The sequence below is a fragment of the Carassius carassius genome, chromosome 6 (genome assembly GCF_963082965.1).
Source record: "Carassius carassius chromosome 6, fCarCar2.1, whole genome shotgun sequence".
In the NCBI taxonomy this organism is placed as follows: domain Eukaryota; kingdom Metazoa; phylum Chordata; class Actinopteri; order Cypriniformes; family Cyprinidae; genus Carassius; species Carassius carassius.
Window position 1 is genome coordinate 31,298,080 of NC_081760.1, and position 25,768 is coordinate 31,323,847.

Sequence of the window (25,768 nt, forward strand, 5' to 3'; positions counted from 1 at the left end):
AGGTGGTTGTGAAAGCCAAAACTGAGGTTGCATCATTTGTTGTTTTGGGTTCAGACAAAGTTGTGGGTGATTCGTCTATTTTTGTTGATGTTGTTGCTACACTCGTAGATGCTGAAAGGGTGGTTGTGGAAGTCAAACTTGTTGCATCAGTAGCTGTTGTGTTGTCAGACAGAGATGTGGTGGACGCATCAGTGGTTGACATTAAATGGGTGTTTGTGGAATCCAAAGTTGTTGTAGCATCAGTAGTTGTAGTGGTGTCAGACAGAGTTGTTGTTTCTGCATCAATTGTTGTTGACGCTGCTGCTGCTGTAGTTGAGGATGTTGGGTTGCTGGATGTGGAAGCCAAAATTGTTGTTGTATCAATAGTTGTTGTGGTGTCAGGCATAGTTGTTGTTGCTGCAGCAGTTGTTGATGCTGGTGCTAGAGTTGTCGATGTCAGAGGTGTGGTTGTGGAAGCCAAGATTGTGGTTGCATCAGTTGTTGATGTGGTGTCAGCCAGAGTTGTGGTGGCTGCATCAGTTGTTGAAGCTGGTGCTATAGTAGTCGATGTCAGTGGTGTGGTTGTGGAAGCCAAGATTGTGGTTGCATCAGTTGTTAATGTGGTGTCAGACAGAGTTGTGGTTGCTGCATCAAATGATGTTGTTGTTCGTTCAACAGTTGACGATGTTGGAAAGGTGGTTGTGAAAGCCAAAACTGAGGTCGCATCATTTGTTGTTGTGGGTTCAGACAAAGTTGTGGTTGATTCGTCTATTTTTGTTGATGTTGTTAATACAGTCGTAGATGCTGAAGGGGTGGTTGTGGAAGTCAAACCTGTTGCATCAGTAGTGGTTGTGGTGTCAGACAGAGATGTGGTTGACGTATCAGTTGTTGAAATTAGATGGGTGGTTGTTGAATCCAAAGTTGTTGTAGCATCAGTAGTTGTTGTTGTGTCCGACAGAGTTGTGGTTGATGCATCAGTTGTTGACATTAGCAGGGTGCTTGTGGATTCAAAAGATGTTCTTTCATCAGTAGTTGTAGTTGTGTCAGACAGAGTTGTGGTTGATGCATCAGTTGTTGACATTAGCAGGGTGCTTGTGGAATCAAAAGATGTTGTTTCATCAGTAGTTGTAGTGGTGCCAGATAGAGTTGTGGTTGCTGCATCAGTTGTTGATACTGGTGCTATAGTTGTCGATGTCAGAGGTGTGGTTGTGGAAGCCAAGATTGTGATTGCATCAGTTGCTGTTGTGGGTTCAGACAAAGTTGTGGTTGATTTGTCTATTATTGTTGATGTCGTTGCTACAGTCGTAGATGCTGAAGGGGTGGTTGTGGAAGTTAAACTTGTAGCATCAGTAGTTGTAGTGGTGTCAGACAGAGTTTTTGTTTCTGCATCAGTTGTTGTTGACGCTGCTGCTGTAGTTGAGGATGTTGGGTTGCTGGATGTGGAAGCCAAAATTGTTGTTGTATCAATAGTTGTTGTGGTGTCAGGCATAGTTGAAGTTGCTGCAGCAGTTGTTGATGCTGGTGCTAGAGTTGTCGATGTCAGAGGTGTGGTTGTGGAAGCCAAGATTGTGGATGCATCAGTTGTTGATGTGGTGTCAGACAGAGTTGTTGTTGCTACATCATTGGTTGACATTAGAGGGGTGGTTGTGGAATCAAAAGATGTTGTAGCATCAGTAGTTGTAGTAGTGTCAGACAGAGTTGTGGTTGATGCATCATTGGTTGACATTAGAGTGGTGGTTGTGGAATCAAAAGATGTTGTTCCATCAGTAGTTGTAGTGGTGCCAGACAGAGTTGTGGTTGCTGCATCAGTTGTTGATACTGGTGCTATAGTTGTCGACGTCAGAGGTGTGGTTGTGGAAGCCAAAATTGTAGTTGCATCTGTGCTTGTAGTGGTGTCAGACAGAGTTGTGGTTGATGCATCAGTGGTTGACATTAGCGGGGTGCTTGTGGAATCAAAAGATGTTGTTGCATCAGTAGATGTAGTTTTGTCAGACAGAGTTGTAGTTGATGCGTCAGTGGTTGACATTAGAGTGGTGGTTGTGGAATCAAAAGATGTTGTTGCATCAGTAGTTGTAGTTGTGCTAAACAGAGTTGTGGTTGCTGCATAAGTTGTTGATACTGGTGCTATAGTTGTCGATGTCTGAGGTATGGTTGTGGAAGCCAAGAATGTGGTTGCATCAGTTGTTGATGTGGTGTCGGCCAGAGTTTTGGTTGCTGCATCAGATGTTGTTGACGCTGCTGCTGTAATTGAGGATGTTGGGTTGCTGGATGTGGAAGCCAAAATTGCTGTTGTATCAATAGTTGTTGTGGTGTCAGACATAGTTGTTGTTGCTGCAGCAGTTGTTGATGCTGGTGCTAGAGTTGTCGATGTCAGAGGTGTGGTTGTGGAAGCCAAGATTGTGGTCGCATCAGTTGTTGATGTGGTGTCAGACAGAGTTTTGGTTGCTGAATCAGATGTTGTTGACGCTGCTGCTGTAATTGAGGATGTTGGGTTGCTGGATGTGGAAGCCAAAATTGCTTTTGTATCAATAGTTGTTGTGGTGTCAGGCATAGTTGTTGTTGCTGCATCAGATGTTGATGCTGGTGCTATAGTTGTCAGTTTCAGAGCTGTGCTTGTGGAATCAAAAGATGTTGTTGCATCAGTGGTTTTTGTGGTGTCAGACAGAGTTGTAGTTGATGCGTCATTGGTTGACATTAGAGTGGTGATTGTGGAATCAAAAGATGTTGTTCCATCAGTAGTTGTAGTGGTGCCAGACAGAGTTGTGGTTGCTGCATCAGTTGTAGATACTGGTGCTATAGTTGTCGATGTCAGAGGTGTGGTTGTGGAAGCCAAAATTGTAGTTGCATCTGTACTTGTAGTGGTGTCAGATAGAGTTGTGGTTGATGCATCAGTGGTTGACATTAGCGGGGTGCTTGTGGAATCAAAAGATGTTGTTGCATCAGTAGTTGTAGTTGTGTCAGACAGAGTTGTAGTTGATGCGTCAGTGGTTGACATTAGAGTGGTGGTTGTGGAATCAAAAGATGTTGTTGCATCAGTAGTTGTAGTTGTGCTAAACAGAGTTGTGGTTGCTGCATCAGTTGTTGATACTGGTGCTATAGTTGTCGATGTCTGAGGTATGGTTGTGGAAGCCAAGAATGTGGTTGCATCAGTTGTTGATGTGGTGTCAGCCAGAGTTGTGGTTGCTGGATCAGATGTTGTTGTGGTTGGTTCAACTGTTGAGGATGTTGGAAAGGTGGTTGTGAAAGCCAAAACTGAGGTTGCATCATTTGTTGTTGTGGGTTCAGACAAAGTTGTGGTTGATTCGTCTATTTTTGTTGATGTTGTTGCTACAGTCGTAGATGCTGAAGGGGTGGTTGTGGAAGTCAAACTTGTTGCATCAGTAGTTGTTGTGGTGTCAGACAGAGATGTGGTGTACGCATCAGTGGTTGACATTAAATGGGTGTTTGTGGAATCCAAAGTTGTTGTAGCATCAGTAGTTGTAGTAGTGTCAGACAGAGTTGTTGTTTCTGCACCAATTGTTGTTGACGCTGCTGCTGCTGTAGTTGAGGATGTTGGGTTGCTGGATGTGGAAGCCAAAATTGTTGTTGTATCAATAGTTGTTGTGGTGTCAGGCATAGTTGTTGTTGCTGCAGCAGTTGTTGATGCTGGTGCTAGAGTTGTCGATGTCAGAGGTGTGGTTGTGGAAGCCAAGATTGTGGTTGCATCAGTTGTTGATGTGGTGTCAGCCAGAGTTGTGGTTGCTGCATCAGTTGTTGAAGCTGGTGCTATAGTAGTCGATGTCAGTGGTGTGGTTGTGGAAGCCAAGATTGTGGTTGCATCAGTTGTTAATGTGGTGTCAGACAGAGTTGTGGTTGCTGCATCAGATGTTGTTGTTGTTCGTTCAACAGTTGACGATGTTGGAAAAGTGGTTGTGAAAGCCAAAACTGAGGTCGCATCATTTGTTGTTGTGGGTTCAGACAACGTTGTGGTTGATTTGTCTATTTTTGTTGATGTTGTTAATACAGTTGTAGATACTGAAGGGGTGGTTGTGGAAGTCAAACTTGTTGCATCAGAAGTGGTTGTGGTGTCAGACAGAGATGTGGTTGACGTATCAGTGGTTGAAATTAGATGGGTGGTTGTGGAATCCAAAGTTGTTGTAACATCAGTAGTTGTAGTGGTGTCAGAAGAAGATGTAGTTGACGCATCAGTAGTTGTTGTTGTGTCAGACAGAGTTGTAGTTGATGCATCAGTTGTTGACATTAGCAGGGTGCTTGTGGAATCAAAAGATGTTCTTTCATCAGTAGTTGTAGTTGTGTCAGACAGAATTGTAGTTGATGCGTCACTGGTTGACATTACAGTGGTGGTTGTGGAATCAAAAGATGTTGTTGCATCAGTAGTTGTAGTGGTGCCAGACAGAGTTGTGGTTGCTGCATCAGTTGTTGATACTGGTGCTATAGTTGTCGATGTCAGAGGTGTGGTTGTGGAAGCGAAGATTGTGGTTGCATCAGTTGCTGTTGTGGGTTCAGACAAAGTTGTGGTTGATTCGTCTCTTATTGTTAATGTCGTTGCTACAGTTGTAGATGCTGAAGGGGTGGTTGAGGAAGTCAAACTTGTAGCATCAGTAGTTGTAGTGGTGTCAGACAGAGCTTTTGTTTCTGCATCAGTTGTTGTTGACGCTGCTGCTGTAGTTGAGGATGTTGGGTTGCTGGATGTGGAAGCCAAAATTGTTGTTGTATCAATAGTTGTTGTGGTGTCAGGCATAGCTGTTGTTGCTGCAGCAGTTGTTGATGCTGGTGCTAGAGTTGTCGATGTCAGAGGTGTGGTTGTGGAAGCCAAGATTGTGGATGCATCAGTTGTTGATGTGGTGTCAGACAGAGTTGTTGTTGCTACATCATTGGTTGACATTAGAGGGGTGGTTGTGGAATCAAAAGATGTTGTAGCATCAGTAGTTGTAGTAGTGTCAGACAGAGTTGTGGTTGATGCATCAGTGGTTGACATTAGCGGGGTGCTTGTGGAATCAAAAGATGTTGTTGCATCAGTAGATGTAGTTGTGTCAGACAGAGTTGTAGTTGATGCATCAGTGGTTGACATTAGAGTGGTGGTTGTGGAATCAAAAGATGTTGTTCCATCAGTAGTTGTAGTGGGGCCAGACAGAGTTGTGGTTGCTGCATCAGTTGTTGATACTGGTGCTATAGTTGTCGATGTCAGAGGTGTGGTTGTGGAAGCCAAGATTGTGGTTGCATCAGTTGTTGATGTGGTGTCAGACAGAGATGTGGTTGCTGCATCAGATGTTGTTGACGCTGCTGCTGTAGTTGAGGATGTTGGGTTGCTGGATGTGGAAGCCAAAATTGTTGTTGTATCAATAGTTGTTGTGGTGTCAGGCATAGTTGTTGTTGCTGCATCAGATGTTGATGATGGTGCTATAGTAGTCAGTTTCAGAGCTGTGGTTGTGGAAGCCAAAATTGTAGTTGCATCAGTGGTTTTTGTGGTGTCAGACAAACTTGTGGTTGATGCTTCAGTGGTTGACATTAGCGGGGTGCTTGTGGAATCAAAAGATGTTGTTGCATCAGTAGTTGTAGTTGTGTCAGACAGAGTTGTAGTTGATGCGTCAGTGGTTGACATTAGAGTGGTGATTGTGGAATCAAAAGATGTTGTTCCATCAGTAGTTGTAGTGGTGCCAGACAGAGTTGTGGTTGCTGCATCAGTTGTTGATACTGGTGCTATAGTTGTCGATGTCAGAGGTGTGGTTGTGGAAGCCAAGATTGTGGTCGCATCAGTTGTTGATGTGGTGTCAGACAGAGTTTTGGTTGCTGCATCAGATGTTGTTGACGCTGCTGCTGTAATTGAGGATGTTGGGTTGCTGGATGTGGAAGCCAAAATTGCTGTTGTATCAATAGTTGTTGTGGTGTCAGACATAGTTGTTGTTGCTGCAGCAGTTGTTGATGCTGGTGCTAGAGTTGTCGATGTCAAAGGTGTGGTTGTGGAAGCCAAGATTGTGGTCGCATCAGTTGTTGATGTGGTGTCAGACAGAGTTTTGGTTGCTGAATCAGATGTTGTTGACGCTGCTGCTGTAATTGAGGATGTTGGGTTGCTGGATGTGGAAGCCAAAATTGCTTTTGTATCAATAGTTGTTGTGGTGTCAGGCATAGTTGTTGTTGCTGCATCAGATGTTGATGCTGGTGCTATAGTTGTCAGTTTCAGAGCTGTGCTTGTGGAATCAAAAGATGTTGTTGCATCAGTGGTTTTTGTGGTGTCAGACAGAGTTGTAGTTGATGCGTCATTGGTTGACATTAGAGTGGTGATTGTGGGATCAAAAGATGTTGTTCCATCAGTAGTTGTAGTGGTGCCAGACAGAGTTGTGGTTGCTGCATCAGTTGTAGATACTGGTGCTATAGTTGTCGATGTCAGAGGTGTGGTTGTGGAAGCCAAAATTGTAGTTGCATCTGTACTTGTAGTGGTGTCAGACAGAGTTGTGGTTGATGCATCAGTGGTTGACATTAGCGGGGTGCTTGTGGAATCAAAAGATGTTGTTGCATCAGTAGTTGTAGTTGTGTCAGACAGAGTTGTAGTTGATGCGTCAGTGGTTGATATTAGAGTGGTGGTTGTGGAATCAAAAGATGTTGTTGCATCAGTAGTTGTAGTTGTGCTAAACAGAGTTGTGGTTGCTGCATCAGTTGTTGATACTGGTGCTATAGTTGTCGATGTCTGAGGTATGGTTGTGGAAGCCAAGAATGTGGTTGCATCAGTTGTTGATGTGGTGTCAGCCAGAGTTGTGGTTGCTGGATCAGATGTTGTTGTGGTTGGTTCAACTGTTGAGGATGTTGGAAAGGTGGTTGTGAAAGCCAAAATTGAGGTTGCATCATTTGTTGTTGTGGGTTCAGACAAAGTTGTGGTTGATTCGTCTATTTTTGTTGATGTTGTTGCTACAGTCGTAGATGCTGAAGGGGTGGTTGTGGAAGTCAAACTTGTTGCATCAGTAGTTGTTGTGGTGTCAGACAGAGATGTGGTGTACGCATCAGTGGTTGACATTAAATGGGTGTTTGTGGAATCCAAAGTTGTTGTAGCATCAGTAGTTGTAGTGGTGTCAGACAGAGTTGTTGTTTCTGCACCAATTGTTGTTGATGCTGCTGCTGCTGTAGTTGAGGATGTTGGGTTGCTGGATGTGGAAGCCAAAATTGTTGTTGTATCAATAGTTGTTGTGGTGTCAGGCATAGTTGTTGTTGCTGCAGCAGTTGTTGATGCTGGTCCTAGAGTTGTCGATGTCAGAGGTGTGGTTGTGGAAGCCAAGATTGTGGTTGCATCAGTTGTTGATGTGGTGTCAGCCAGAGTTGTGGTTGCTGCATCAGTTGTTGAAGCTGGTGCTATAGTAGTCGATGTCAGTGGTGTGGTTGTGGAAGCCAAGATTGTGGTTGCATCAGTTGTTAATGTGGTGTCAGACAGAGTTGTGGTTGCTGCATCAGATGTTGTTGTTGTTCGTTCAACAGTTGACGATGTTGGAAAGGTGGTTGTGAAAGCCAAAACTGAGGTTGCATCATTTGTTGTTGTGGGTTCAGACAAAGTTGTGCTTGATTCATCTATTTTTGTTGATGTTGTTAATACAGTCGTAGATGCTGAAGGGGTGGTTGTGGAAGTCAAACCTGTTGCATCAGTAGTGGTTGTGGTGTCAGACAGAGATGTGGTGTACGCATCAGTGGTTGAAATTAGATGGGTGGTTGTGGAATCCAAAGTTGTTGTAACATCAGTAGTTGTAGTGGTGTCAGAAGAAGATGTAGTTGACGCATCAGTTGTTGACAATAGATGGGTGGTTGTGGAATCAAAAGTTGTTGTAGCATCAGTAGTTGTTGTTGTGTCAGACAGAGTTGTGGTTGATGCATCAGTTGTTGACATTAGCAGGGTGCTTGTGGAATCAAAAGATGTTGTTGCATCAGTAGTTGTAGTGGTGCCAGACAGAGTTGTGGTTGCTGCATCAGTTGTTGATACTGGTGCTATAGTTGTCGATGTCAGAGGTGTGGTTGTGGAAGCCAGGATTGTGGTTGCATCAGTTGCTGTTGTCGGTTCAGACAAAATTGTGGTTGATTCGTCTATTATTGTTAATGTCGTTGCTACAGTCGTAGATGCTGAAGGGGTGGTTGTGGAAGTCAAACTTGTAGCATCAGTAGTTCTAGTGGTGTCAGACAGAGTTTTTGTTTCTGCATCAGTTGTTGTTGACGCTGCTGCTGTAGTTGAGGATGTTGGGTTGCTGGATGTGGAAGCCAAAATTGTTGTTGTATCAATAGTTGTTGTGGTGTCAGGCATAGCTGTTGTTGCTGCAGCAGTTGTTGATGCTGGTGCTAGAGTTGTTGATGTCAGAAGTGTGGTTGTGGAAGCAAAGATTGTGGATGCATCAGTTGTTGATGTGGTGTCAGACAGAGTTGTTGTTGCTACATCATTGGTTGACATTAGCGGGGTGCTTGTGGAATCAAAAGATGTTGTTGCATCAGTAGTTGTAGTTGTGTCAGACAGAGTTGTAGTTGATGCATCAGTGGTTGACATTAGAGTGGTGGTTGTGGAATCAAAAGATGTTGTTCCATCAGTAGTTGTAGTGGTGCCAGACAGAGTTGTGGTTGCTGCATCAGTTGTTGATACTGGTGCTATAGTTGTCGATGTCAGAGGTGTGGTTGTGAAAGCCAAAGTTGTAGTTGCATCTGTGCTTGTAGTGGTGTCAGACAGAGTTGTGGTTGATGCATCAGTGGTTGACATTAGCGGGGTGCTTGTGGAATCAAAAGATGTTGTTGCATCAGTAGTTGTAGTTGTGTCAGACAGAGTTGTAGTTGATGCGTCAGTGGTTGACATTAGAGTGGTGGTTGTGGAATCAAAAGATGTTGTTGCATCAGTAGTTGTAGTTGTGCTAAACAGAGTTGTGGTTGCTGCATCAGTTGTTGATACTGGTGCTATAGTTGTCGATGTCTGAGGTGTGGTTGTGGAAGCCAAGATTGTGGTTGCATCAGTTGTTGATGTGGTGTCAGCCAGAGTTGTGGTTGCTGCATCAGTTGTTGATACTGGTGCTATAGTTGTCGATGTCAGAGGTGTGGTTGTGGAAGCCAAGATTGTGGTTGCATCAGTTGTTGATGTGGTGTCAGATAGAGTTGTGGTTGCTGGATCAGATGTTGTTGTTGTTGGTTCAACTGTTGAGGATGTTGGAAAGGTGGTTGTGAAAGCCAAAACTGAGGTTGCATCATTTGTTGTTGTGAGTTCAGACAAAGTTGTGGTTGATTCGTCTATTTTTGTTGATGTTGTTGCTACAGTCGTAGATGCTGAAGGGGTGGTTGTGGAAGTCAAACTTGTTGCATCAGTAGTTGTTGTGGTGTCAGACAGAGATGTGGTGGACGCATCAGTGGTTGACATTAAATGGGTGTTTGTGGAATCCAAAGTTGTTGTAGCATCAGTAGTTGTAGTGGTGTCAGACAGAGTTGTTGTTTCTGCATCAATTGTTGTTGACGCTGCTGCTGCTGTAGTTGAGGATGTTGGGTTGCTGGATGTGGAAGCCAAAATTGTTGTTGTATCAATAGTTGTGGTGGTGTCAGGCATAGTTGTTGTTGCTGCAGCAGTTGTTGATGGGGGTGCTCGAGTTGTCGATGTCAGAGGTGTGGTTGTGGAAGCCAAGATTGTGGTTGCATCAGTTGTTGATGTGGTGTCAGCCATAGTTGTGGTTGCTGCATCAGTTGTTGATGCTGGTGCTATAGTAGTCGATGTCAGTGGTGTGGATGTGGAAGTCAAGATTGTGGTTGCATCAGTTGTTAATGTGGTGTCAGACAGAGTTGTGGTTACTGCATCAGATGTTGTTGTTGTTCGTTCAACAGTTGAGGATGTTGGAAAGGTGGCTGTGAAAGCCAAAACTGAGGTCGCATCATTTGTTGTTGTGGGTTCAGACAAAGTTGTGGTTGATTCGTCTATTTTTGTTGATGTTGTTAATACAGTCGTAGATGCTGAAGGGGTGTTTGTGGAAGTCAAACCTGTTGCATCAGTAGTGGTTGTGGTGTCAGACAGAGATGTGGTTGACGTATCAGTGGTTGAAATTAGATGGGTGGTTGTGGAATCCAAAGTTGTTGTAACATCAGTAGTTGTAGTGGTGTCAGAAGAAGATGTAGTTGACGCATCAGTTGTTGGCAATAGATGGTTGGTTGTGGAATCAAAAGTTGTTGTAGCATCAGTAGTTGTTGTTGTGTCAGACAGAGTTGTGGTTGATGCATCAGTTGTTGACATTAGCAGGGTGCTTGTGGAATCAAAAGATGTTGTTTCATCAGTAGTTGTAGTGGTGCCAGATAGAGTTGTGGTTGCTGCATCAGTTGTTGATACTGGTGCTATAGTTGTCGATGTCAGAGGTGTGGTTGTGGAAGCCAAGATTGTGGTTGCATCAGTTGCTGTTGTGGGTTCAGACAAAGTTGTGGTTGATTCGTCTATTATTGTTGATGTCGTTGCTACAGTCGTAGATGCTGAAGGGGTGGTTGTGGAAGTTAAACTTGTAGCATCAGTAGTTGTAGTGGTGTCAGACAGAGTTTTTGTTTCTGCATCAGTTGTTGTTGACGCTGCTGCTGTAGTTGAGGATGTTGGGTTGCTGGATGTGGAAGCCAAAATTGTTGTTGTATCAATAGTTGTTGTGGTGTCAGGCATAGTTGAAGTTGCTGCAGCAGTTGTTGATGCTGGTGCTAGAGTTGTCGATGTCAGAGGTGTGGTTGTGGAAGCCAAGATTGTGGATGCATCAGTTGTTGATGTGGTGTCAGACAGAGTTGTTGTTGCTACATCATTGGTTGACATTAGAGGGGTGGTTGTGGAAGCAAAAGATGTTGTAGCATCAGTAGTTGTAGTAGTGTCAGACAGAGTTGTGGTTGATGCATCAGTGGTTGACATTAGAGTGGTGGTTGTGGAATCAAAAGATGTTGTTCCATCAGTAGTTGTAGTGGTGCCAGACAGAGTTGTGGTTGCTGCATCAGTTGTTGATACTGGTGCTATAGTTGTCGACGTCAGAGGTGTGGTTGTGGAAGCCAAAATTGTAGTTGCATCTGTGCTTGTAGTGGTGTCAGACAGAGTTGTGGTTGATGCATCAGTGGTTGACATTAGCGGGGTGCTTGTGGAATCAAAAGATGTGGTTGCATCAGTAGTTGTAGTTGTGTCAGACAGAGTTGTAGTTGATGCGTCGGTGGTTGACATTAGAGTGGTGGTTGTGGAATCAAAAGATGTTGTTGCATCAGTAGTTGTAGTTGTGCTAAACAGAGTTGTGGTTGCTGCATCAGTTGTTGATACTGGTGCTATAGTTGTTGATGTCTGAGGTATGGTTGTGGAAGCCAAGAATGTGGTTGCATCAGTTGTTGATGTGGTGTCGGCCAGAGTTGTGGTTGCTGAATCAGATGTTGTTGTGGTTGGTTCAACTGTTGAGGATGTTGGAAAGGTGGTTGTGAAAGCCAAAACTGAGGTTGCATCATTTGTTGTTGTGGGTTCAGACAAAGTTGTGGTTGATTCGTCTATTTTTGTTGATGTTGTTGCTACAGTCGTAGATGCTGAAGGGGTGGTTGTGGAAGTCAAACTTGTTGCATCAGTAGTTGTTGTGGCGTCAGACAGAGATGTGGTGTACGCATCAGTGGTTGACATTAAATGGGTGTTTGTGGAATCCAAAGTTGTTGTAGCATCAGTAGTTGTAGTGGTGTCAGACAGAGTTGTTGTTTCTGCACCAATTGTTGTTGACGCTGCTGCTGCTGTAGTTGAGGATGTTGGGTTGCTGGATGTGGAAGCCAAAATTGTTGTTGTATCAATAGTTGTTGTGGTGTCAGGCATAGTTGTTGTTGCTGCAGCAGTTGTTGATGCTGGTGCTAGAGTTGTCGATGTCAGTGGTGTGGTTGTGGAAGCCAAGATTGTGGTTGCATCAGTTGTTAATGTGGTGTCAGACAGAGTTGTGGTTGCTGCATCAGATGTTGTTGTTGTTCGTTCAACAGTTGACGATGTTGGAAAAGTGGTTGTGAAAGCCAAAACTGAGGTCGCATCATTTGTTGTTGTGGGTTCAGACAAAGTTGTGGTTGATTTGTCTATTTTTGTTGATGTTGTTAATACAGTCGTAGATACTGAAAGGGTGGTTGTGGAAGTCAAACCTGTTGCATCAGTAGTGGTTGTGGTGTCAGACAGAGATGTGGTTGACGTATCAGTGGTTGAAATTAGATGGGTGGTTGTGGAATCCAAAGTTGTTGTAACATCAGTAGTTGTAGTGGTGTCAGAAGAAGATGTAGTTGACGCATCAGTAGTTGTTGTTGTGTCAGACAGAGTTGTGGTTGATGCATCAGTTGTTGACATTAGCAGGGTGCTTGTGGAATCAAAAGATGTTCTTTCATCAGTAGTTGTAGTTGTGTCAGACAGAATTGTAGTTGATGCGTCACTGGTTGACATTACAGTGGTGGTTGTGGAATCAAAAGATGTTGTTGCATCAGTAGTTGTAGTGGTGCCAGACAGAGTTGTGGTTGCTGCATCAGTTGTTGATACTGGGGCTATAGTTGTCGATGTCAGAGGTGTGGTTGTGGAAGCGAAGATTGTGGTTGCATCAGTTGCTGTTGTGGGTTCAGACAAAGTTGTGGTTGATTCGTCTCTTATTGTTAATTTCGTTGCTACAGTCGTAGATGCTGAAGGGGTGGTTGAGGAAGTCAAACTTGTAGCATCAGTAGTTGTAGTGGTGTCAGACAGAGCTTTTGTTTCTGCATCAGTTGTTGTTGACGCTGCTGCTGTAGTTGAGGATGCTGGGTTGCTGGATGTGGAAACCAAAATTGTTGTTGTATCAATAGTTGTTGTGGTGTCAGGCATAGCTGTTGTTGCTGCAGCAGTTGTTGATGCTGGTGCTAGAGTTGTCGATGTCAGAGGTGTGGTTGTGGAAGCCAAGATTGTGGATGCATCAGTTGTTGATGTGGTGTCAGACAGAGTTGTTGTTGCTACATCATTGGTTGACATTAGAGGGGTGGTTGTGGAATCAAAAGATGTTGTAGCATCAGTAGTTGTAGTAGTGTCAGACAGAGTTGTGGTTGATGCATCAGTGGTTGACATTAGCAGGGTGCTTGTGGAATCAAAAGATGTTCTTTCATCAGTAGTTGTAGTTGTGTCAGACAGAATTGTAGTTGATGCGTCACTGGTTGACATTACAGTGGTGGTTGTGGAATCAAAAGATGTTGTTGCATCAGTAGTTGTAGTTGTGCTAAACAGAGTTGTGGTTGCTGCATCAGTTGTTGATACTGGTGCTATAGTTGTCGATGTCTGAGGTGTGGTTGTGGAAGCCAAGATTGTGGTTGCATCAGTTGTTGATGTGGTGTCAGCCAGAGTTGTGGTTGCTGCATCAGTTGTTGATACTGGTGCTATAGTTGTCGATGTCAGAGGTGTGGTTGTGGAAGCCAAGATTGTGGTTGCATCATTTGTTGATGTGGTGTCAGACAGAGTTGTTGTTGCTGGATCAGATGTTGTTGTGGTTGGTTCAACTGTTGAGGATGTTGGAAAGGTGGTTGTGAAAGCCAAAACTGAGGTTGCATCATTTGTTGTTGTGGGTTCAGACAAAGTTGTGGGTGATTCGTCTATTTTTGTTGATGTTGTTGCTACAGTCGTAGATGCTGAAAGGGTGGTTGTGAAAGTCAAACTTGTTGCATCAGTAGTTGTTGTGGTGTCAGACAGAGATGTGGTGGACGCATCAGTGGTTGACATTAAATGGGTGTTTGTGGAATCCAAAGTTGTTGTAGCATCAGTAGTTGTAGTGGTGTCAGACAGAGTTGTTGTTTCTGCATCAATTGTTGTTGACGCTGCTGCTGCTGTAGTTGAGGATGTTGGGTTGCTGGATGTGGAAGCCAAAATTGTTGTTGTATCAAAAGTTGTTGTGGTGTCAGGCATAGTTGTTGTTGTTGCAGCAGTTGTTGATGCTGGTGCTAGAGTTGTCGATGTCAGAGGTGTGGTTGTGGAAGCCAAGATTGTGGTTGCATCAGTTGTTGATGTGGTGTCAGCCAGAGTTGTGGTGGCTGCATCAGTTGTTGAAGCTGGTGCTATAGTAGTCGATGTCAGTGGTGTGGTTGTGGAAGCCAAGATTGTGGTTGCATCAGTTGTTAATGTGGTGTCAGACAGAGTTGTGGTTGCTGCATCAGATGTTGTTGTTGTTCGTTCAACAGTTGACGATGTTGGAAAGGTGGTTGTGAAAGCCAAAACTGAGGTCGCATCATTTGTTGTTGTGGGTTCAGACAAAGTTGTGGTTGATTCGTCTATTTTTGTTGATGTTGTTAATACAGTCGTAGATGCTGAAAGGGTGGTTGTGGAAGTCAAACCTGTTGCATCAGTAGTGGTTGTGGTGTCAGACAGAGATGTGGTTAACGTATCAGTTGTTGAAATTAGATGGGTGGTTGTTGAATCCAAAGTTGTTGTAGCATCAGTAGTTGTTGTTGTGTCAGACAGAATTGTAGTTGATGCATCACTGGTTGACATTACAGTGGTGTTTGTGGAATCAAAAGATGTTGTTACATCAGTAGTTGTAGTGGTGCCAGACAGAGTTGTGGTTGCTGCATCAGTTGTTGATACTGGTGCTTTAGTTGTTGATGTCAGAGGTGTGGTTGTGGAAGCCGAGATTGTGGTTGTATCAGCTGCTGTTGTGGGTTCAGACAAACTTGTGGTTGATTCGTCTATTATTGTTGATGTCGTTGCTACAGTCGTAGATGCTGAAGGGGTGGTTGTGGAAGTCAAACTTGTAGCATCAGTAGTTGTAGTGGTGTCAGACAGAGTTTTTGTTTCTGCATCAGTTGTTGTTGACGCTGCTGCTGTAGTTGAGGATGTTGGGTTGCTGGATGTGGAAGCCAAAATTGTTGTTGTATAAATAGTTGTTGTGGTGTCAGGCATAGTTGTTGTTGCTGCAGCAGTTGTTGATGCTGGTGCTAGAGTTGTCGATGTCAGAGGTGTGGTTGTGAAAGCCAAGATTGTGGATGCATCAGTTGTTGATGTGGTGTCAGACAGAGTTGTTGTTGCTACATCATTGGTTGACATTAGAGGGGTGGTTGTGGAATCAAAAGATGTTGTAGCATCAGTAGTTGTAGTAGTGTCAGACAGAGTTGTGGTTGATGCATCAGTGGTTGACATTAGCGGGGTGCTTGTGGAATCAAAAGATGTTGTTGCATCAGTAGTTGTAGTTGTGTCAGACAGAGTTGTAGTTGATGCATCAGTGGTTGACATTAGAGTGGTGGTTGTGGAATCAAAAGATGTTGTTCCATCAGTAGTTGTAGTGGTGCCAGACAGAGTTGTGGTTGCTGCATCAGTTGTTGATACTGGTGCTATAGTTGTCGATGTCAGAGGTGTGGTTGTGGAAGCCAAGATTGTGGTCGCATCAGTTGTTGATGTGGTGTCAGACAGAGTTTTGGCTGCTGCATCAGATGTTGTTGACGCTGCTGCAGTAGTTGAGGATGTTGGGTTGCTGGATGTGGAAGCCAAAATTGCTGTTGTATCAATAGTTGTTGTGGTGTCAGGCATAGTTGTTGTTGCTGCATCAGATGTTGATGCTGGTGCTATAGTTGTCAGTTTCAGAGCTGTGCTTGTGGAATCAAAAGATGTTGTTGCATCAGTGGTTTTTGTGGTGTCAGACAGAGTTGTAGTTGATGCGTCAGTGGTTGACATTAGAGTGATGATTGTGGAATCAAAAATTGTTGTTCCATCAGTAGTTGTAGTGGTGCCAGACAGAGTTGTGGTTGCTGCATCAGTTGTAGATACTGGTGCTATAGTTTTCGATGTCAGAGGTGTGGTTGTGGAAGCCAAAATTGTAGTTGCATCTGTACTTGTAGTGGTGTCAGACAGAGTTGTGGTTGATGCATCAGTGGTTGACATTAGCGGGGTGCTTGTGGAATCAAAAGATGTTGTTGCATCAGTAGTTGTAGTTGTGTCAGACAGAGTTGTAGTTGATGTGTCAGTGGTTGACATTAGAGTGGTGGTTGTGGAATCAAAAGATGTTGTTGCATCAGTAGTTGTAGTTGTGCTAAACAGAGTTGTGGTTGCTGCATCAGTTGTTGTTACTGGTGCTATAGTTGTCGATGTCTGAGGTATGGGTGTGGAAGCCAAGAATGTGGTTGCATCAGTTGTTGATGTGGTGTCAGCCAGAGTTGTGGTTGCTGGATCAGATGTTGTTGTGGTTGGTTCAACTGTTGAGGATGTTGGAAAGGTGGTTGTGAAAGCCAAAACTGAGGTTGCATCATTTGTTGTTGTGGGTTCAGACAAAGTTGTGGTTGATTCGTCTATTTTTGTTGATGTTGTTGCTACAGTCGTAGATGCTGAAGGGGTGGTTGTGGAATTCAAACTTGTTGCATCAGTAGTTGTTGTGGCGTCAGACAGAGATGTGGTGTACGCATCAGTGGTTGACATTAAATGGGTGTTTGTGGAATCCAAAGTTGTTGTAGCATCAGTAGTTGTAGTGGTGTCAGACAGAGTTGTTGTTTCTGCACCAGTTGTTGTTGACGCTGCTGCTGCTGTAGTTGAGGATGTTGGGTTGCTGGATGTGGAAGCCAAAATTGTTGTTGTATCAATAGTTGTTGTGGTGTCAGGCATAGTTGTTGTTGCTGCAGCAGTTGTTGATGCTGGTCCTAGAGTTGTCGATGTCAGAGGTGTGGTTGTGGAAGCCAAGATTGTGGTTGCATCAGTTGTTGATGTGGTGTCAGCCAGAGTTGTGGTTGCTGCATCAGTTGTTGAAGCTGGTGCTATAGTAGTCGATGTCAGTGGTGTGGTTGTGGAAGCCAAGATTGTGGTTGCATCAGTTGTTAATGTGGTGTCAGACAGAGTTGTGGTTGCTGCATCAGATGTTGTTGTTGTTCGTTCAACAGTTGATGATGTTGGAAAGGTGGTTGTGAAAGCCAAAACTGAGGTCGCATCATTTGTTGTTGTGGTGTCAGACAGAGTTGTTGTTGCTACATCATTGGTTGACATTAGAGGGGTGGTTGTGGAATCAAAAGATGTTGTAGCATCAGTAGTTGTAGTAGTGTCAGACAGAGTTGTGGTTGATGCATCAGTGGTTGACATTAGCGGGGTGCTTGTGGAATCAAAAGATGTTGTTGCATCAGTAGTTGTAGTTGTGTCAGACAGAGTTGTAGTTGATGCATCAGTGGTTGACATTAGAGTGGTGGTTGTGGAATCAAAAGATGTTGTTCCATCAGTAGTTGTAGTGGTGCCAGACAGAGTTGTGGTTGCTGCATCAGTTGTTGATACTGGTGCTATAGTTGTCGATGTCAGAGGTGTGGTTGTGGAAGCCAAGATTGTGGTTGCATCAGTTGTTGATGTGGTGTCAGACAGAGTTTTGGCTGCTGCATCAGATGTTGTTGACGCTGCTGCAGTAGTTGAGGATGTTGGGTTGCTGGATGTGGAAGCCAAAATTGCTGTTGTATCAATAGTTGTTGTGGTGTCAGGCATAGTTGTTGTTGCTGCATCAGATGTTGATGCTGGTGCTATAGTTGTCAGTTTCAGAGCTGTGCTTGTGGAATCAAAAGATGTTGTTGCATCAGTGGTTTTTGTGGTGTCAGACAGAGTTGTAGTTGATGCGTCAGTGGTTGACATTAGAGTGATGATTGTGGAATCAAAAGATGTTGTTCCATCAGTAGTTGTAGTGGTGCCAGACAGAGTTGTGGTTGCTGCATCAGTTGTAGATACTGGTGCTATAGTTTTCGATGTCAGAGGTGTGGTTGTGGAAGCCAAAATTGTAGTTGCATCTGTACTTGTAGTGGTGTCAGACAGAGTTGTGGTTGATGCATCAGTGGTTGACATTAGCGGGGTGCTTGTGGAATCAAAAGATGTTGTTGCATCAGTAGTTGTAGTTGTGTCAGACAGAGTTGTAGTTGATGTGTCAGTGGTTGACATTAGAGTGGTGGTTGTGGAATCAAAAGATGTTGTTGCATCAGTAGTTGTAGTTGTGCTAAACAGAGTTGTGGTTGCTGCATCAGTTGTTGTTACTGGTGCTATAGTTGTCGATGTCTGAGGTATGGGTGTGGAAGCCAAGAATGTGGTTGCATCAGTTGTTGATGTGGTGTCAGCCAGAGTTGTGGTTGCTGGATCAGATGTTGTTGTGGTTGGTTCAACTGTTGAGGATGTTGGAAAGGTGGTTGTGAAAGCCAAAACTGAGGTTGCATCATTTGTTGTTGTGGGTTCAGACAAAGTTGTGGTTGATTCGTCTATTTTTGTTGATGTTGTTGCTACAGTCGTAGAGGCTGAAGGGGTGGTTGTGGAATTCAAACTTGTTGCATCAGTAGTTGTTGTGGCGTCAGACAGAGATGTGGTGTACGCATCAGTGGTTGACATTAAATGGGTGTTTGTGGAATCCAAAGTTGTTGTAGCATCAGTAGTTGTAGTGGTGTCAGACAGAGTTGTTGTTTCTGCACCAGTTGTTGTTGACGCTGCTGCTGCTGTAGTTGAGGATGTTGGGTTGCTGGATGTGGAAGCCAAAATTGTTGTTGTATCAATAGTTGTTGTGGTGTCAGGCATAGTTGTTGTTGCTGCAGCAGTTGTTGATGCTGGTCCTAGAGTTGTCGATGTCAGAGGTGTGGTTGTGGAAGCCAAGATTGTGGTTGCATCAGTTGTTGATGTGGTGTCAGCCAGAGTTGTGGTTGCTGCATCAGTTGTTGAAGCTGGTGCTATAGTAGTCGATGTCAGTGGTGTGGTTGTGGAAGCCAAGATTGTGGTTGCATCAGTTGTTAATGTGGTGCCAGACAGAGTTGTGGTTGCTGCATCAGATGTTGTTGTTGTTCGTTCAACAGTTGATGATGTTGGAAAGGTGGTTGTGAAAGCCAAAACTGAGGTCGCATCATTTGTTGTTGTGGGTTCAGACAAAGTTGTGCTTGATTCGTCTTTTTTTGTTGATGTTGTTAATACAGTCGTAGATGCTGAAGGGGTGGTTGTGGAAGTCAAACCTGTTGCATCAGTAGTGGTTGTGGTGTCAGACAGAGATGTGGTGTACGCATCAGTGGTTGAAATTAGATGGGTGGTTGTGGAATCCAAAGTTGTTGTAACATCAGTAGTTGTAGTGGTGTCAGAAGAAGATGTAGTTGACGCATCAGTTGTTGACAATAGATGGGTGGTTGTGGAAGTCAAACTTGTAGCATCAGTAGTTGTAGTGGTGTCAGACAGAGTTGTGGTTGATGCATCAGTTGTTGACATTAGCAGGGTGCTTGTGGAATCAAAAGATGTTGTTGCATCAGTAGTTGTAGTGGTGCCAGACAGAGTTGTGGTTGCTGCATCAGTTGTTGATACTGGTGCTATAGTTGTCGATGTCAGAGGTGTGGTTGTGGAAGCCAGGATTGTGGTTGCATCAGTTGCTGTTGTCGGTTCAGACAAAGTTGTGGTTGATTCGTCTATTATTGTTGATGTCGTTGCTACAGTCGTAGATGCTGAAGGGGTGGTTGTGGAAGTCAAACTTGTAGCATCAGTAGTTGTAGTGGTGTCAGACAGAGTTTTTATTTCTGCATCAGTTGTTGTTGACGCTGCTCCTGTAGTTGAGGATGTTGGGTTGCTGGATGTGGAAGCCAAAATTGTTGTTGTATCAATAGTTGTTGTGGTGTCAGGCATAGTTGTTGTTGCTGCATCAGATGTTGATGCTGGTGCTATAGTTGTCAGTTTCAGAGCTGTGGTTGTGGAAGCCAAAATTGTAGTTGCATCAGTGGTTTTTGTGGTGTCAGACAAACTTGTGGTTGATGCATCAGTGGTTGACATTAGCGGGGTGCTTGTGGAATCAAAAGATGTTGTTGCATCAGTAGTTGTAGTTGTGTCAGACAGAGTTGTAGTTGATGCGTCAGTGGTTGACATTAGAGTGGTGATTGTGGAATCAAAAGATGTTGTTCCATCAGTAGTTGTAGTGGTGCCAGACAGAGTTGTGGTTGCTGCATCAGTTGTAGATACTGGTGCTATAGTTGTCGATGTCAGATGTGTGGTTGTGGAAGCCAAAGTTGTAGTTGCATCTGTGCTTGTAGTGGTGTCAGACAGAGTTGTGGTTGATGCATCAGTGGTTGACATTAGCGGGGTGCTTGTGGAATCAAAAGATGTTGTTGCATCAGTAGTTGTAGTTGTGTCAGACAGAGTTGTAGTTGATGCATCAGTGGTTGACATTAGAGTGGTGGTTGTGGAATCAAAAGATGTTGTTGCATCAGTAGTTGTAGTTGTGCTAAACAGAGTTGTGGTTGCTGCATCAGTTTTTGATACTGGTGCTATAGTTGTCGATGTCTGAGGTGTGGTTGTGGAAGCCAAGATTGTGGTTGCATCATTTGTTGATGTGGTGTCAGACAGAGTTGTGGTTGCTGGATCAGATGTTGTTGTGGTTGGTTCAACTGTTGAGAATGTTGGAAAGGTGGTTGTGAAAGCCAAAACTGAGGTTGCATCATTTGTTGTTGTGGGTTCAGACAAAGTTGTGGTTGATTCGTCTATTTTTGTTGATGTTGTTGCTACAGTCGTAGATGCTGAAGGGGTGGTTGTGGAAGTCAAACTTGTTGCATCAGTAGTTGTTGTGGTGTCAGACAGAGATGTGGTGGACGCATCAGTGGTTGACATTAAATGGGTGTTTGTGAAATCCAAAGTTGTTGTAGCATCAGTAGTTGTAGTGGTGTCAGACAGAGTTGTTGTTTCTGCATCAATTGTTGTTGACGCTGCTGCTGCTGTAGTTGAGGATGTTGGGTTGCTGGATGTGGAAGCCAAAATTGTTGTTGTATCAATAGTTGTTGTGGTGTCAAACATAGTTGTTGTTGCTGCAGCAGTTGTTGATGCTGGTGCTAGAGTTGTCGATGTCAGAGGTGTGGTTGTGGAAGCCAAGATTGTGGTTGCATTAGTTGTTGATGTGGTGTCAGACAGAGTTGTGGTTGCTGCATCAGTTGTTGAAGCTGGTGCTATAGTAGTCGATGTCAGTGGTGTGGTTGTGGAAGCCAAGATTGTGGTTGCATCAGTTGTTAATGTGGTGTCAGACAGAGTTGTGGTTGCTGCATCAGATGTTGTTGTTGTTCGTTCAACGGTTGACGATGTTGGAAAGGTGGTTGTGAAAGCCAAAACTGAGGTCGCATCATTTGTTGTTGTGGGTTCAGACAAAGTTGTGCTTGATTCGTCTATTTTTGTTGATGTTGTTAATACAGTCGTAGATGCTGAAGGGGTGGTTGTGGAAGTCAAACCTGTTGCATCAGTAGTGGTTGTGGGGTCAGACAGAGATGTGGTTGACGTATCAGTGGTTGAAATTAGATGGGTGGTTGTTGAATCCAAAGTTATTGTAACATCAGTAGTTGTAGTGGTGTCAGAAGAAGATGTAGTTGACGCATCAGTTATTGACAATAGATGGGTGGTTGTGGAATCAAAAGTTGTTGTAGCATCAGTAGTTGTTGTTGTGTCAGACAGAGTTGTGGTTGATGCATCAGTTGTTGACATTAGCAGGGTGCTTGTGTAATCAAAAGATGTTCTTTCATCAGTAGTTGTAGTTGTGTCAGACAGAATTGTAGTTGATGCGTCACTGGTTGACATTACAGTGGTGGTTGTGGAATCAAAAGATGTTGTTGCATCAGTAGTTGTAGTGGTGCCAGACAGAGTTGTGGTTGCTGCATCAGTTGTTGATACTGGTGCTATAGTTGTCGATGTCAGAGGTGTGGTTGTGGAAGCCAAGATTGTGGTTGTATCAGTTGCTGTTGTGGGTTCAGACAAAGTTGTGGTTGATTCGTCTATTATTGTTGATGTCGTTGCTACAGTCGTAGATGCTGAAGGGGTGGTTGTGGAAGTCAAACTTGTAGCATCAGTAGTTGTAGTGGTGTCAGACAGAGTTTTTGTTTCTGCATCAGTTGTTGTTGACGCTGCTGCTGTAGTTGAGGATGTTGGGTTGCTGGATGTGGAAGCAAAAATTGTTGTTGTATCAATAGTTGTTGTGGTGTCAGGCATAGTTGTTGTTGCTGCAGCAGTTGTTGATGCTGGTGCTAGAGTTGTCGATGTCAGAGGTGTGGTTGTGGAAGCCAAGATTGTGGATGCATAAGTTGTTGATGTGGTGTCAGACAGAGTTGTTGTTGCTACATCATTGGTTGACATTAGAGGGGTGGTTGTGGAATCAAAAGATGTTGTAGCATCAGTAGTTGTAGTAGTGTCAGACAGAGTTGTGGTTGATGCATCAGTGGTTGACATTAGCGGGGTGCTTGTGGAATCAAAAGATGTTGTTGCATCAGTAGTTGTAGTTGTGTCAGACAGAGTTGTGGTTGCTGCTTCAGTTGTTGATACTGGTGTTATAGTTGTCGATGTCAGAGGTGTGGTTGTGGAAGCCAATATTGTGGTCGCATCAGTTGTTGATGTGGTGTCAGACAGAGTTGTGGTTGCTGCATCAGATGTTGTTGATGCTGCTGCTGTAATTGAGGATGTTGGGTTGCTGGATGTGGAAGCCAAAATTGCTGTTGTATCAATAGTTGTTGTGGTGTCAGGCATAGTTGTTGTTGCTGCATCAGATGTTGATGCTGGTGCTATAGTTGTCAGTTTCAGAGCTGTGCTTGTGGAATCAAAAGATGTTGTTGCATCAGTGGTTTTTGTGGTGTCAGACAGAGTTGTAGTTGATGCGTCAGTGGTTGACATTAGAGTGGTGATTGTGGAATCAAAAGATGTTGTTCCATCAGTAGTTGTAGTGGTGCCAGACAGAGTTGTGGTTGCTGCATCAGTTGTAGATACTGGTGCTATAGTTGTCGATGTCAGAGGTGTGGTTGTGGAAGCAAAAATTGTAGTTGCATCTGTGCTTGTAGTGGTGTCAGACAGAGTTGTGGTTGATGCATCAGTGGTTGACATTAGCGGGGTGCTTGTGGAATCAAAAGATGTTGTTGCATCAGTAGTTGTAGTTGTGTCAGACAGAGTTGTAGTTGATGCGTCAGTGGTTGACATTAGAGTGGTGGTTGTGGAATCAAAAGATGTTGTTGCATCAGTAGTTGTAGTTGTGCTAAACAGAGTTGTTGTTGCTGCATCAGTTGTTGATACTGGTGCTATAGTTGTCGATGTCAGAGGTGTGGTTGTGGAAGCCAAGATTGTGGTTGCATCAGTTGCTGTTGTCAGTTCAGACAAAGTTGTGGCTGATTCGTCTGTTATTGTTGATGTTGTTGCTCCAGTTGTAGATGCTGAAGGGGTGGTTGTGAAAGCCAAAACTGAGGTAGCATAATATGTTGTTGTGGGTTCAGTCAAAGTTGTGCTTGATTCGTCTATTTTTGTTGATGTTGTTGCTCCAGTTGTAGATGCTGAAGGGGTGGTTGTGGAAGTCAAACTTGTTGCATCAGTAGTTGTTGTGGTGTCAGACAGAGATGTGGTGGACGCATCAGTGGTTGACATTAAATGGGTGTTTGTGGAATCCAAAGTTGTTGTAGCATCAGTAGTTGTAGTGGTGTCAGACAGAGTTGTTGTTTCTGCATCAGTTGTTGTTGACCCTGCTGCTGTAGTTGAGGATGTTGGGTTGCTGGATGTGGAAGCCAAAATTGTTGTTGTATCAATAGTTGTTGTGGTGTCAGGCATAGTTGTAGTTGCTGCATCAGATGTTGATGCTTCTGCTATAGTTGTCAGATTCAGAGCTGTGGTTGTGGAAGCCAAAATTGTAGTTGCATCTGTGGTTGGTGTGGTATCAGACAGAGTTGTGGTTGATGCATCAGTGGTTGACATTAGCGGGGTGCTTGTGGAATCAAAAGATGTTGTTGCATCAGTAGTTGTAGTTGTTTCAGACAGAGTTGTAGTTGATGCGTCAGTGGTTGACATTAGAGTGGTGGTTGTGGAATCAAAAGATGTTGTTATATCAGTAGTTGTAGTGGTGCTAAACAGAGTTGTGGTTGCTGCATCAGTTGTTGATACTGGTGCTATAGTTGTCGATGTCAGAGGTGTGGTTGTGGAAGCCAAGATTGTGGTTGCATCAGTTGTTGATGTGGTGACAGACAGAGTTGTGGTTGCTGCATCAGATGTTGACATTAGCGGGGTGCTTGTGGAATCCAAAGTTGTTGTAGCATCAGTAGTTGTAGTGGTGTCAGAGAGAGTTGTTGTTTCTGCATCAATTGTTGTTGACACTGCTGCTGCTGTAGTTGAGGATGTTGGGTTGCTGGATGTGGAAGCCAAAATTGTTGTTGTATCAATAGTTGTTGTGGTTTCAGGCATAGTTGTTGTTGATGCATCAAATGTTGATGCTGGTGCTACAGTTGTCAGTTTCAGAGCTGTGGATGTGGAAGCCAAAATTGTAATTGCATCAGTGGTTGTTGTGGTGTCAGACAGACTTGTGGTTGATGCATCAGTGGTTGACATTAGCGGGGTGCTTGTGGAATCTGAAGATGTTGTTGCATCAGTAGTTGTAGTTGTGTCAGACAGAGTTGTAGTTGATGCGTCAGTGGTTGACATTAGAGTGGTGATTGTGGAATCAAAAGATGTTGTTCTATCAGTAGTTGTAGTGGTGCCAGACAGAGTTGTGGTTGCTGCATCAGTTGTTGATACAGGTTCTATAGTTGTCGATGTCAGAGGTGTGGTTGTGGAAGCCAAGATTGTGGTTACATCATTTGTTGATTTGGTGTCAGACAGAGTTGTGGTTGCTGCATCAGTTGGTGATGCTGGTGCTATAGTTGTCGATGTTATAGGTGTGGTTATGGAAGCCAAGATTGTGGTTGCATCAGTTATTGATGAGGTGTCAGACAGAGTTGTGGTTGCTGCATCAGATGTTGTTGATGTTGGTTCAACAGTTGAGGAGTTTGGAAAGGTGTTTGTGAAAGCCAAAGTTGTTGTAGCATCAGTAGTTGTAGTGGTGTCAGACAGAGTTGTTCTTTCTGCATCAGTTGTTGTTGACGCTGCTGCTGTAGTTGAGGATGTTGGGTTGCTGGATGTAGAAGCCAAAATTGTTGTTGTATCAATAGTTGTTGTGGTGTCAGGCAAAGTTGATGTTGCTGTATCAGATGTTGCTGCTGGTGCTATAGTTGTCGATGTCAGAGGTGTGATTGTGGAAGCCAATAGTGTAGTTGCATCAGTTGTTGATGTGGTGACAGACAGAGTTGTGGTTGCTGCATCAGATGTTGTTGATGTTGGTTCAACAGTTGAGGATGTTGGAAAGGTGGTTGTAAAAGCCAAAACTGAGGTTGCATCATTTGCTGTTGTGGGTTCAGACAATGTTGTGGCTGATTCATCTATTTTTGTTGATGTTGTTGCTACAGCCGTACATGCTGAAGGGGTAGCTGTGGAAGTCAAACTTCTTGCATCAGTAGTTGTTGTGGTGTCAGACAGAGATGTGGTTGACGCATCAGTGGTTAACATTAGATGGGTGTTTGTGGAATCAAAAGTTGTTGTAGCATCAGTAGTTGTGGTGTCAGAAGGAGATGTAGTTGACGCATCAGTTGTTGACAATAGATGGGTGGTTGTGGAATCAAAAGTTATTGTAGCATTAGTAGTTGTTGTTGTGTCAGACAGAGTTGTGGTTGATGCATCAGTTGTTGACATTAGCAGGGTGCTTGTGGAATCAAAAGATGTTGTTGCATCAGTAGTTGTAGTTGTGTCAGACAGAGTTGTAGTTGATGCGTCACTGGTTGACATTAGAGTGGTGGTTGTGGAATCGAAAGATGTTGTTGCATCAGTAGTTGTTGTGGTGTCAGACATAGATGTGGTTGACGCATCAGTGGTTGACATTACATGGGTGGTTGTGGAATCAAAAATTGTTGTAGCATCCATAGTTGTAGTGGTGCCAGACAGAGTTGTTGTTGCTGCATCAGTGGTTGATACTGGTGCTATAGTTGTCGATGTCAGAGGTGTGGTTGTGGAAGCCAAGATTGTGGTTGCATCAGTTGTTGATGTGGTGTCAGCCAGAGTTGTGGT

General features: G+C 43.9%; 1 protein-coding gene across 1 annotated transcript; it reads right to left on the reverse strand.

Moving 5' to 3' along the window:
• Positions 1-1,510: 1,510 nt before the first annotated feature.
• On the reverse strand, positions 1,511-25,270 carry LOC132141696 (uncharacterized; the record flags this gene model as incomplete). The annotated part of the gene is made up of 9 exons (XM_059551362.1): positions 1,511-1,558; positions 2,099-2,193; positions 4,833-4,845; positions 5,231-5,281; positions 6,335-6,385; positions 6,974-7,092; positions 10,722-10,734; positions 11,507-11,557; positions 25,112-25,270. Coding segments are annotated over 9 exons (600 nt in total), but the record flags the coding sequence as incomplete, so codon positions are not given.
• Between the last annotated feature and the right edge of the window lie 498 nt (positions 25,271-25,768).